Source organism: Toxotes jaculatrix, chromosome 1, assembly GCF_017976425.1.
Source record: "Toxotes jaculatrix isolate fToxJac2 chromosome 1, fToxJac2.pri, whole genome shotgun sequence".
In the NCBI taxonomy this organism is placed as follows: Eukaryota; Metazoa; Chordata; class Actinopteri; family Toxotidae; genus Toxotes; species Toxotes jaculatrix.
In genome coordinates this window covers 32,677,232-32,689,752 of record NC_054394.1, presented here as the reverse complement: position 1 = coordinate 32,689,752, position 12,521 = coordinate 32,677,232, and the positions used below count along the sequence as shown (strand labels likewise).

General features: G+C 50.8%; 2 protein-coding genes across 8 annotated transcripts in view; both read left to right on the top strand.

Annotated features, from left to right (window-relative positions):
* Positions 1–695, top strand: part of zdhhc1 (zinc finger DHHC-type containing 1) — a 10,876-nt gene extending 10,181 nt beyond the window's left edge. For 2 of the 4 annotated variants that reach the window (XM_041041857.1, XM_041041840.1), the window contains exon 11: positions 142–695. In XM_041041857.1, the coding sequence (XP_040897791.1) occupies positions 142–677 (536 nt within the window). In that variant the 3' untranslated portion in view covers positions 678–695. Of the gene's footprint in view, positions 1–138 lie in introns of all 4 variants that reach the window. The other 2 variants (XM_041041848.1, XM_041041831.1) reach the window with 1 other exon arrangement.
* Positions 696–1,150: 455 nt separating this feature from the next.
* tppp3 (tubulin polymerization-promoting protein family member 3) lies at positions 1,151–11,805 on the top strand. 4 transcript variants are annotated; one of them, XM_041041870.1, is made up of 6 exons: positions 1,151–1,218; positions 2,968–3,281; positions 4,451–4,593; positions 7,722–7,920; positions 8,632–8,785; positions 10,456–11,805. In XM_041041870.1, exons 3-6 carry the CDS (start codon positions 4,515–4,517, stop codon positions 10,648–10,650), a joined length of 627 nt encoding a protein of 208 aa, XP_040897804.1. In that variant the 5' UTR covers positions 1,151–1,218; positions 2,968–3,281; positions 4,451–4,514; the 3' UTR covers positions 10,651–11,805. The 4 variants fall into 4 exon arrangements, with proteins under 4 accessions (XP_040897804.1, XP_040897813.1, XP_040897820.1 ...); XM_041041879.1 differs by lacking the exons at positions 1,151–1,218; positions 2,968–3,281 and adding an exon at positions 3,891–4,174; XM_041041886.1 differs by lacking the exons at positions 1,151–1,218; positions 2,968–3,281 and having other exon boundaries at positions 4,437–4,593.
* Positions 11,806–12,521: the final 716 nt, after the last annotated feature.

The following is a 12,521-nucleotide window of genomic DNA, read 5'->3' as shown; positions in this document are numbered from 1 at the left end:
CCGCCTCGTGCTCAGTCTGGAACAACCTGCAGTGATGTGTTGATTTGTGTGACTGTGGTTGTGTGAGTGCGACGTCCACGTCCTCCCTGGACAAACAGACCTTCTAACTCCGGCCCTTGTTGCTGTGTTGTCCTCCAGCAGAGCCCGGCAGTGCGTCCTCCGTTTCCTTGGGTCAGCGACTTCCTTTTCCGGCGTTCCCTCTGAGGGCCTCCCTGCCCCCCCTGGCCCTCCCCTCAGGCCCTGTCCAGGCCGCCGCTCCTCCCGCTGAGTACCACTCGGACTCTGCGGAATCTCTGGAGGAGATCCCGGTGGCGTTGGCCAAACTAGGCTCTTCGTCCTCTGCCGCTGCTGCTGGAGACGCCGCCGTGTCTTCACACAGAGCCGTCCCAGCGTTCCCCCTGCCCTCCCCCCAGCCCAGGACTAAGAGGAAGGTCTACTCCTCCCGAGCAAATAAGAGCGCAGCGGAGCTGGGCTTTGAGATGGCCTCCACCCAGCCGCCCACGGTGTTCGTCAGCCGGGCCAGCGGAGAGGCTGCCGAGTCCCCAGGGGAAGGCCTCGGTCTGGGCAGGAGGCAGAACGGCTCCAGGCCCGGCTCCAGAACTGGGTCCAGGCCCGGCTCCAGACCGGCGTCTCGGGCGTCGCTGGGCTCAGGTGCAGCCTCCTGGATGGAGCGATGACCTGAGCAGACGGAGACGATGGAATCTTTCTGCTTCACCTGTCCTCTCTGCAGCTGCTTTATTTAACCGCGTTTTATTTTGAAAAGCTTTTGTATCTGACTATTTATTGGTTTTGACAGTGACTCGACTTTTTACTTCTGAATGCCAAAGGTGAAATCCTGTCTGTGCACAACCGAACCTGATCTCCATGGTAACCCAGAGAGCAGGAGAGCAGCTTCTAGAGAGCTGATGTTTTGACATCACTTTCTGTCCTCACCCCCCCGCCCGCGACTGAAATCAAATAAACATCATTTATATCAAATATGTAAATCAGTAAATTAAACTGAATAATGAAATGATTTGATGTTTTTCATCAGTAAAACATTTTTATTTATTTATACATATTTTTTATTTCGAGAAGCTTTTTTACTGCATTTTTCAGAAACTTTGAATTCACCTTTCAGCCAATCAGAGACCTCCTGCTCCTCTTCCTGTCCGACAGTTGGCTGACACGCGACGTGCTCCGTACACTTCGATTTTCGTACGAGTTAAATGTCGATCGGTGAGTTTTTGGGAGGTGGGTGTTGGTGGACAGACCCAGGCTAACTGTTTCCCTGTGTTTCCAGTCTTTATGCTAAGCTAAGGTAACCAGCTGAGTGGACTCAGCCTGAACATGTGACTCAGAGAAGGATTCACTCACCTGAATGTTGAACAGGAAGTGTGCAAGCAGCAGGACGTTTCAGCCCAAGTCTCTGCAGAGATGCTCGTGCTGATCAGCTGATTTTTACCTGTTTAACAATAAATGAGGAAAACTCATGAGTTTCCTATAGTTTTATTTCCAAGGGCTGATCCTGATCCTGCAGGCTGAGCCGCACCTTAAATTAGTCTGATTCAGTTTTTTTGTTTTTGAAGCACATTAAACCGAATAAATCAGATTTATCATCAGTGATCAGGAGCAGGCTGGGCTTTTATTTTGACAGGCTGATAACATCTGAGAGTGTGTGTGTGTGTTGCTATACGTCATCATCCATCCATGATGTGAAGAGGGGTTGCCCCAGCAACAAGCCACGACAACATCATAACAGTGTCAATCAAAAAGGAGCGGCAATGAGAACTATGTGTGTGTGTGTGCATGTGTGTGCGTGTGTGTGTGTGCGTGCGTGTGTGTGTGTGTGCGTGTGTGTGCGTGTGTGTGCGTGCATGTGTGTGTGTGTGTGTGCGTGTGTGTGCGTGCATGTGTGTGTGTGTGTTTCCACAGAGCAGCTGAGCTGTTTGCAAGTCACAGACCTGAAATTCTGTAAAGATAGATCAGATGAGTCAGATCAGGATTTGCTGTGGGTTTATTCTGTCTCAGTGTCTCTCTCGCAGTGTCTCTGTCTCGGTGTCTCTGTGGGGTGCAGACCATCAGACTGGGACAGATGATGGAGACGAACCTGCAGCCTCTAACCCTCAGGTTCTGCTCAGAAAAAGCTGAATGATGTCTTTATGTACGAGTCCAGGCGAGGGACATTCTGTCCCACACTGACACTGAGAAACTCGTCCATGCATTTGTTACCACTGTAATTCCCTGTTATCAGGACGTCCAGCTAACTCTGTAAAAAGCCTCCAGCTGATCCAAAACGCTGCAGCCAGAGTACTGACTGGAATTAGCAACAGAGATCATATTACTCCTGTTTCAGCTTCTCTTCATTGGCTCCCTGTAAAATCCCTCAGGGGCCCTCAGGGGCCCTCAGGGGCCAGGTTCCTTCACCTGTCACAGAGCTGATAGCAACATGTTACCCCACAGACTGCTTCGTTCCCAGAGTCTCTGACAGTAGAATGTGAGGCCGAGCCTTCAGCGATCAGGCTCAGCTGTCAGTTATTATGTTATTGTTATGACTGAAGCTATGGTCAGTTACAGTTACAGTTACAGCCACAGACGTTGTGACAGCAGGGGACTCAGGGGACTCTGAACATTAGTTGACGGGGGACGTGTCCGTGTGCACACCTGTCCTCTCCCCTCAGACCCACTCTCACCTTTATTAAGCTGTTACAACCTGTCTTTACTTTCCTGTCCTCTCTCTCCTGTTGTCCTGTGCTTGTCTCTCTCTGTACCTGTCTGCAGGTGTCTCTGGCTGCTGCTCTGTGTGATGATACCTACCATGAAAAACTGTCCTGGCTTTAAACGTGTGATTCAGAACATGAGAACGCTGAGATCCTCCCACTCCCTGATCAGCTGCTCCCGGTGTGAGGCTGTGGCTATTTCCTGGAAACAGTGTGAACCAGAGCAGCAGCGCTCTGATGTCTTTGTCATGTGACTCTGTCTTCGCAGGTCCTGGTCCTCGGAGACCCCCCCACCCTTAACAACATGATGTCATCCTGAGACCCTCCCATACTGACAGCTGCTTCCTGTTGACACAACCACTGACATGAGGTCATTTCCTGCCGCTGAGACAAACACACACACATACACACACACACGGACCTGCTGTTCTTCTCTCTCATTGTTCTTCTCCTTCACTTCAGAGTGTGTTCGTGTGTTCATTCTGTCGTCATGGAGATGAGATGGGATTGTTGCACCTGTAAACACATACACAGCCGTGATGTCACAGTGTGCTGGAGGACACCTGTTCATCACTGCAGCAGGTGAGAAGTTAAACCACCTGAGGTCGGTGTTGGTGTGAAAGTTTGAGGAAACCGAAGCGTTTTCAGAACAACTTTCACAGGAACAGCTGCACCAGTGGACCCTGGGCTGGACCCTGGGCTGGACCATGGCCTGGACCCTGGCCTGGACCCTGGCCTGGACCCTGGCCTGGACCCTGGCCTGGACCCTGGCCTGGACCATGGACTGGACCCTGGGCTGGACCCTGGCCTGGACCCTGGCCTGGACCCTGGCCTGGACCCTGGGCTGGACCCTGGACTGGACCATGGACTGGACCATGGACTGGACCCTGGACTGGACCCTGGACTGGAGTCCCGCTCTCCTGGGTGTGAGTCCTTCTTCCAGCACTTCCTGTGTCTGAAGCTGCAGCATGGCAGCTAACAGCTGTATGAAGATCCAGGCTGAGGCCTGCTGGAAACTGAATCACATCACATCACTGTTTAATCTGAAGCTGTCGTCATGACAACAGAAACACAAACAGTGACAGTGTGTAACAGGAAGATGCCGGTGTTTAATCGCACAGTGTGTCTGTGCTGATCCCGATCCACAACCTTTGACCTCAGTGTTAGCTTAGGCTGCAGTGTCACAGTTACCGTGGTTACATCTGCCGGCATCTTAATCAGTAATCAGTAATCAGCTCATTGATTCTGATTTTACTTTCAGTTTCCATTGTTTGGTAAAATGATCCATTTCTCCTTCCAAACGTCCTCCGTCCAAACGAACGTCCACAGACGACTCGTCAAACAGACCTGTGTCTCAGAGCTAAAAGTCCACAGAGTCTGAATCTGAACCCTGCAGGGACCTGAGCCACGAGGACCGCGTGGACCACGTCTCCATCACACCAACAGAAAGACGAAGACGTCCTCTGTAGATCTGTGTGAGCTGCGTCCCTCAGCTCTAATGAATGACACACTGCGTGTGTCTGTGTTCATTCATAATTCTCTGTCACACAGTGATGGTGTTTTTACAGTGCTGTTCAGCTGGAACACTCACAGTGTGATCAATAACCTGATCGATCAGTGATCAGATGATTGGATGAACTTCTGGTCTCTTCTAACTGCCTCTGTCTGACTGTGGGTTTGTAGGGGGGGCAGTCCTTCTCTCCTCCTCCCTCTCACCCTCTGTTTTATTGCCCTCCCTTGCTGTTCGGCAGGATGTCGTCATGGCGACGGGGTAAACAGATGATAACAAGCCCTCAGACTTCACAGCTCATTTGAATGCTGCGACCGCTGAGGGCCAGAGGAGAGACAGAGGTGAAGAAGAAGGGACAGACAGAGGAGGACGGGGCACAGACAGGTAGGACACTGTGTTTTGGATTTTAGGAGACAGACAAAATGTCCAAAAACCAAAGTGTGTTGCAGATGTTTTCAGTGTGAGGAAAAGTTTCTGTCTCTGCTTTCCAGTAGCTGTTGTTGTTGTTGTTTACCTGCAGAAAGTGATGAATGTGCTGCAAAACATCAGCTCACCGCGCACACACACACACACACACACACACACACACACACACACACACACACACACGCACACACACAAAAGTACGAAGTATGAAGGAAGAACAAGTACATAAGATGACTCAGTCAGCAAGAGACAGCTTTAATGTGCAGCATGAGTCGGACGGTGTGGACAGTTAATCCATCAGTTTATCACCTACAGTTTGTGTCTGTGAGGGTTGAAGGTAACGTCACATTCTGCTTGTTGTTGTTCATTATTATTTTGTTTGTTGACTAATAAACAAATCCAGTAACTGTCTCAGCTTCATGTGGAGCTGAAAAACACTGAGACTCTGACACGTCCAGCGTTTCAGGGACGAGTAACTAACTGCACACGGGACGTCGCACTGTTCATCATCATGTGTTCATGTTTAATGATGTCAGTTTTCTGTGCTTCGCTGTTTGTGGGCTGTAAATGAGCTGAGAGACGCTGCACGTTGACACAAGGTGCAGACGCACACACACACACACGGTCTCAGCTTCCTGTTGCTGCGACTCAGCCTCGTGTTGCTGCGTCTCAGCCTCCTGCTGCTGCGTCTCAGCCTCCTGTTGCTGCGTCTCAGCCTCGTGTTGCTGCGTCTCAGCCTCGTGTTGCTGCGTCTCAGCCTCGTGTTGCTGCGACTCAGCCTCTTGCTGCTGCGTCTCAGCCTCCTGTTGCTGCGTCTCAGCCTCGTGTTGCTGCGTCTCAGCCTCGTGTTGCTGCGTCTCAGCCTCGTGTTGCTGCGACTCAGCCTCTTGCTGCTGCGTCTCAGCCTCTTGCTGCTGCGTCTCAGCCTCGTGTTGCTGCGTCTCAGCCTCCTGCTGCTGCGTCTCAGCCTCCTGTTGCTGCGTCTCAGCCTCGTGTTGCTGCGTCTCAGCCTCGTGTTGCTGCGTCTCAGCCTCGTGTTGCTGCGACTCAGCCTCTTGCTGCTGCGTCTCAGCCTCTTGCTGCTGCGTCTCAGCCTCGTGTTGCTGCGTCTCAGCCTCGTGTTGCTGCGTCTCAGCCTCTTGCTGCTGCGTCTCAGCCTCGTGTTGCTGCGTCTCAGCCTCGTGTTGCTGCGTCTCAGCCTCTTGCTGCTGCGTCTCAGCCTCGTGTTGCTGCGTCTCAGCCTCGTGTTGCTGCGTCTCAGCCTCGTGTTGCTGCGACTCAGCCTCTTGCTGCTGCGTCTCAGCTTCTTGCTGCTGCGTCTCAGCCTCGTGTTGCTGCGTCTCAGCCTCGTGTTGCTGCGTCTCAGCCTCTTGCTGCTGCGTCTCAGCCTCGTGTTGCTGCGTCTCAGCCTCGTGTTGCTGCGACTCAGCCTCTTGCTGCTGCGTCTCAGCCTTCTGCTTCTGCGTCTCAGCCTCGTGTTGCTGCGACTCAGCCTCCTGCTGCTGCGTCTCAGCTTCTTGCTGCTGCGTCTCAGCCTCGTGTTGCTGCGTCTCAGCCTCGTGTTGCTGCGTCTCAGCCTCTTGCTGCTGCGTCTCAGCTTCTTGCTGCTGCGTCTCAGCCTCGTGTTGCTGCGTCTCAGCCTCGTGTTGCTGCGTCTCAGCCTCTTGCTGCTGCGTCTCAGCCTCGTGTTGCTGCGTCTCAGCCTCGTGTTGCTGCGTCTCAGCCTCGTGTTGCTGCGACTCAGCCTCTTGCTGCTGCGTCTCAGCCTTCTGCTTCTGCGTCTCAGCCTCGTGTTGCTGCGACTCAGCCTCCTGCTGCTGCGTCTCAGCTTCTTGCTGCTGCGTCTCAGCCTCGTGTTGCTGCGTCTCAGCCTCGTGTTGCTGCGTCTCAGCCTCCTGTTGCTGCGTCTCAGCTTCTTGCTGCTGCGTCTCAGCCTCGTGTTGCTGCGTCTCAGCCTCGTGTTGCTGCGTCTCAGCCTCCTGTTGCTGCGTCTCAGCTTCTTGCTGCTGCGTCTCAGCCTCGTGTTGCTGCGTCTCAGCCTCTTGCTGCTGCGTCTCAGCTTCTTGCTGCTGCGTCTCAGCCTCGTGTTGCTGCGTCTCAGCCTCGTGTTGCTGCGTCTCAGCCTCTTGCTGCTGCGTCTCAGCTTCTTGCTGCTGCGTCTCAGCCTCGTGTTGCTGCGTCTCAGCCTCGTGTTGCTGCGTCTCAGCCTCTTGCTGCTGCGTCTCAGCTTCTTGCTGCTGCGTCTCAGCTTCTTGCTGCTGCGTCTCAGCCTCGTGTTGCTGCGTCTCAGCCTCGTGTTGCTGCTTCAGGTTTCCTTCTGCTCTGCTGCTGCTGCCTGGATGAGGTGCCGCCTTTCCCTCCCCATGATGCCGTTCATTTGGGGAGTTGGAAAGGTTCCTGGCCCAGCTCGGCGTGGTGCGATCACTCCCACCGGCTTGTTGTGACGCAGCCTCGCCTTTGCTTCCTGAACAGTTTCCTGTGTCAGCCGTCACCTGGATCCCTGCTTTCCTTGTATCGTTCCACTTCTCTGGCTCTCGTTACCTTGAAATCCTGCTCCATGCATTTGAAGGGCAGGTGAAGTTAGTTGTCTTGTGCACAAAGTGCTCAGCTGCTCAGGCTCAGCTGCTCAGGCTCAGATGATGATTTCTTCTGAGCACAGTATCCACTAACTGTTCTGGGATCGGAAATCTGTCCCTCTAACATCGTCCACTTCCTGTTTGTATCATGTTATATCATGTTTCTTTTCTGTTCTTGAGGGAAAAGTTGTGTCTGTAGATCATATTATTTTACAGAGCACAGTCTGAACCTGCTCTGTTTGGAAATCACTTTTGTTATGATTTGGTGAAAAAAATGAAAAAATAAAACTGAATCTCTCTGATTCACCAAACAGATTTCAGTAACATGGAAACTCAGATTCAGTTCTTCAGACCAGGGCGGTGAACACGACGCACTCGTCTGGTCTGAACTCCTGAGTTTTGTTTCAGCTCAGTCACGTGTTCCCTCCTCAGTGTGAGTCTGTGGAGTTGAGGATGTGATGAGCTGATTTCCTTCATCATCAGTTGTTTTTCTTCTGATTTGTGCTGCAGATTTTTCCATCATGGCAGAGAGCGCAGACACGGAGCAGCTCCTGGCGGCTTTCAAGAAGTTCGCCATTCACGGCGACACGAAGGCCACGGGGAAGGAGCTGAACGGGAAGAACTGGGCCAAACTGTGCAAAGACTGCAAGATCATTGACAGCAAGAATGTCACCAGCACTGACGTGGACATCGTCTTCTCCAAAGTCAAGTGAGTGTGCCAGTCCAGTCCAGTCCTCCACATCCTGTCCTCACCATTCTGTTTCATTTTATGATTGTTGGGGTTCTGGTCACTTTTTCTTTTACTGGACAGTTGGAATTGAATCTGTCTCTGTGTGGGTCAGTGTAGCTCCTCCTGGTGGTGATCATGTGACAGGTGATCATGTGACAGGTGTTGGTGATGTGAATATTTGTGTATGTGGAGTAAACTCCGCTCTGAGCAGGAGGATTCACGTGAACCTGCGTCCACAGCCACAGGAAGACGTCAGTCCACAAACAAAGCTTTGTTTTACGCCACTCAGCTTCGTCTCAGATCCTCAGATCTGAGTCTGATGCTGTTCAGTGGTGGAGGAAGGTTTCACATCATCAGTACTGTGATTTAAAAACTCTCCATGAGTAAAGTGTGGCTGGGACATTATTACACTGGCATTTTGTTCCTGGGTTACTGTCAGTGTGTTAATGTGTAAGCAGCATGTCACAGTGTATCCACCCTCCAGGACATTCCCAAACTTTCATATAAACTTCAGTCATAAAATAATGAGAGAATTCAGGTAAAATGAAGAAGCTGATCGATGTTTGGGAGATTTTCTGACACTGTTTCTCAGAGTAAGAATCCAGATTAGCTGCAGCTGTTTCACAGTGAAAGTCCAGGTGGATGTTTTCTGTGGACTCTGAACACTCGTCTGTGTGTCTCTGTGTGCAGACAGAAGACGTCTCGGGTCATCACGTACGAGGAGTTTCAGAGAGCTCTGCAGGAGTTGGCCCCAAAGAGGTTCAAAGGTCAAAGTAAAGAGGAAGCGCTGCAGTCCATCTTCAAACTGGTGGAGGGCAGAGAGCCCACCAACGTCGGAGTGACGGTGAGACAAGGGTTAGGGTCGGGGGACACGAACATGAGCTTAGACACAAACTGTCTTACAACTAATTAAAGTGCAAACAGTTTGACACCTGCAGAACAATGAGCTCATCACACAGACACAGGAAGATCCAGGGGGTCAAACAAAACCACTTTTCTACAACCACAAATAAAAAGTGAGTGCTGTTTCATCAGCGCACGAACTCTGCACGATGACCGTGTCGCACAGTAAAACTTCACGTGTGTGCTCTAAGTTTCCTTTTATCAGTTTGAAAATGAGCCTCATATCACACACATCACACTCCAGCCAAACACAAACCGTTTAGGAACACGGACACACATCGTTCTTATGGAGAACAGCAGCATTTATAGGGACAAAGCACATGAATCAACACGTCTGTAAATATCATGCAGCAAACACACAAACCCTGCAGCACTGAGCTGAGAGATGCAGCCAACACCCCACAGAGCCGACCACCTGACAACAGCCCAAGGACCTGGAACAGCAGCAACTTAGTTCAGTCATGATGATGATGATGACATGAATGCACCAATAATAAGATGAAGATTAAACGTCATCATGTGTGAATTTTCAGAAGCCTGACGCTGAGATGTCGCGTGGCGTTAAATGGTACGGTGTGTTGTTCAGGTTGGGAGCGTGGATCTGTCCCCTTCCTCAGCAGGACTCTGTCCACATACCTCCATTTAAAACACGTCTGTGATTATGAAGAGACCGTTGAAAAAGCAGGATGATGAGTCAGATCCCAGCTGACTATGGGCGAGAGGCGGGATTCACCCTCGACCGGTCGCCAATCAGTCAGGTGACACAAAGACACACATTCGCACACATTCACACCTAGGAGCGACAGAGTAGCCAGTTAACCTCATGTGCATGTTTTTGGGATTGTGGGAAGGAGCCGTGGAAAGCCCACGTCCTGACTCTGACTCTGAGCCTGAGTGTGAGCCTGACTCTGAGCCTGAGCCTGACTCTGAGCCTGAGCCTGAGTGTGAGCCTGAGTGTGAGCCTGACTCTGAGCCTGAGTCTGAGCCTGATTCTGAGCCTGACTCTGAGCCTGACCCTAGGCCTGAGTCTGAGCCTGACTCTGAGCCTGACTCTGAGCCTGAGCCTGAGTGTGAGCCTGACTCTGAGCCTGAGTCTGAGCCTGATTCTGAGCCTGACTCTGAGCCTGACCCTAGGCCTGAGTCTGAGCCTGACTCTGAGCCTGACTCTGAGCCTGACTCTCTCTGAATGCAGAGACTTTAGAGAGGACGTCACACTGGACTGGGAAAGCGAGGAGGACCTGTCCTCAGTCCACAGGAGATGACACATCAGACCGAGCTGAGCTGAGAGCAGATGAGGCGTCTTTCTGGAACATGCTCAGACACGATGGATGATACGGCTCAGCGTGACGTCTGCGTTGGCTCTCTGACTCTTTGTGTTTCCTTGTTCAGCTGCGGGAAACAAGTCCCGAGCTGCTCCTGAGACACACCTCCCACTCTGCTCTGATGGTTCAGGACTGACGCCGTCAGACATCATAGCCTCAGCCGATCACTGCTGCAACATCAGAGTTTTAGAGTCTGAGCTGAGAGGGGAGGAGGTCCAGTGAACAGCACGAGCGCGTGAGACTGTGGTCTGCTTTGGTTTATTTCCTGTCCTCTCTGTGTTTCCCTCAGAAAGTGGCAAAGATGGCGGCTGTGGACCGGCTGACCGACACGTCCCGCTACACCGGGTCGCACAAGGAGCGCTTCGACGAGAGCGGCAAGGGCAAAGGTCGGGAGGGCCGGGAGGAGATCGTGGAGAACACGGGCTATGTGGGAGCGTACAAGAACGCCGGGACGTACATCACCAAGATGAAGGCCGAGAAATAACAAGGAGAAGGCAGCGCCCACTGCTGGCAGCTGACAGGAAGTACAGTTCCTCTGCAGCACTTAGTCCGGATCAAGCCTTGAACTTTGAACCGTGTGTGTGTGAACGAGACACAGACTGACAGAGCTTCCTGTTCAGTTGTTACTACATCGTCCAGATCCAATCCCCAAACATCCGCCAAACATTCGTCAAACATTCGTCAAACATCCGTCAAACATTCGTCAAACATCCGTCAAACATCCGTCCCGTCAAACATCCGTCAAACATTCGTCAAACATCCTCAAACATTTGTCAAACACCCGTCAAACATCCTCAAACATCCGTCAAACATCGGTCAAACATCGGTCAAACATTGGTCAAACACCCGTCATACATCCGTCAAACATCCGTCAAACATTCGTCAAACATCCATCAGCCCACTGTTTCAGCTCTGAGGATAATTTGGAATTTTCCCTCATGTTTTCGATCTGCAGCATCTTTCTGGATTAAACTGAAACAGAATTTGCAGTTTCCTGAAACATTGGGATTTTGTTTTGCAGCCTTGTTCTTCTTCTGCAATATTTTTATCCTAATTTTAAACTTGTCTGCCTGAAGCTCTTTCTGTTTGGAGTTGATACAGGTCCAGAAACTGGGACTGGAAGTGACTTTACTGAATAAATAAAGAGCAGCGTTTTCTCTTCTCTTATCATTCTCCTGTCTGTTTCCTCTGCAGAGACTCGGTACCTTTCAGACCTGCAGCGTCTTCGAGCTCATTATCTCTGAAACATTCTCCCAGAACGCTGAATCGTTGATTTTGTGGGTTAGAAACTGAAACGTTCCATTTGAAGTGTCAGATAAATGATGGTGGTGACAGAGTCTGATGTCTCACTGACTCCATAGTGATGTATGTAATCCAGTCACTGGATGCTCGTCCCCTCAGGTGGACCGGACACCTTTCAGGGGTTAAGGCCACGAGACTTATGATTTGCAAGGACACATTTTTTTGGTCTGAGATTAAAATCCATGATGGGTCCTCAAGTTCAATCAGTTCAGTGATGTTTTCCCATGGTGTGCCACCACTCATTACTCTTCTTGTTGTTGTATAAAGTGCGGTGCTCTGACTTTATGCCAGATGTTACTAAAGTTCCTGCTGATTAAAGGTTTATTTCTTTTCTCAGCCTTGACTCTCCTGGTGCTCGTGGTTTTTTGGAATGGAATCATCTGAAAACTTGTTCTAATGTCAACATGACGACAGTCTGAGATAAATGTCTTGTTGTGTGAGCAGCACTGAGACATTCACCACGTCCACACACAGCTGAAGGTGTTCCATACCATCTCATTTATCAGCTGAAGTAGAACCCTGTTCATTGATCAGTGAACCTTCTTCTTCTCTGTGTGTTTCACTGCATCAGTCTTCCTGTGTTTTTTCATCATGTGCACTGAGGATCAGAGTAAAGTCTCACACCTGAAGTTACCTGTGTTTTAAAAAGACTAATCAGGAGCAGAAAGAAGGAGCATGGAGGAGAAAGCACAGCAGGAAGCAGAGGACGGTTGGAAGGCAGCGGGACGGAGACAAGAGTTGTGGACTGGACCGAGCAAAGGAAGCTGAGGGGTGTGTTTGTAGAAATGTTGAGGCTAAAAGAAAGTTAGTGTTAGCCAGCTAAGCCAGGCTGACAGCAGCTGGTGGTGGAGCTGATCTTTAACTCACTGGATGATCAGGTAGCACCATCTATTGGACAGACAGCAGAACTCCATCATCTGATGTGGAATTTCTGTGGCACTGACTGGGTTTCTGCCACAGTTGGACTGGTTCTGACTTCACTCACCAGGACACACTCAGGTATGGAAAGTTTTTTATTAATTCAAGAAAACAACACATTGTGTTTGTATTTGT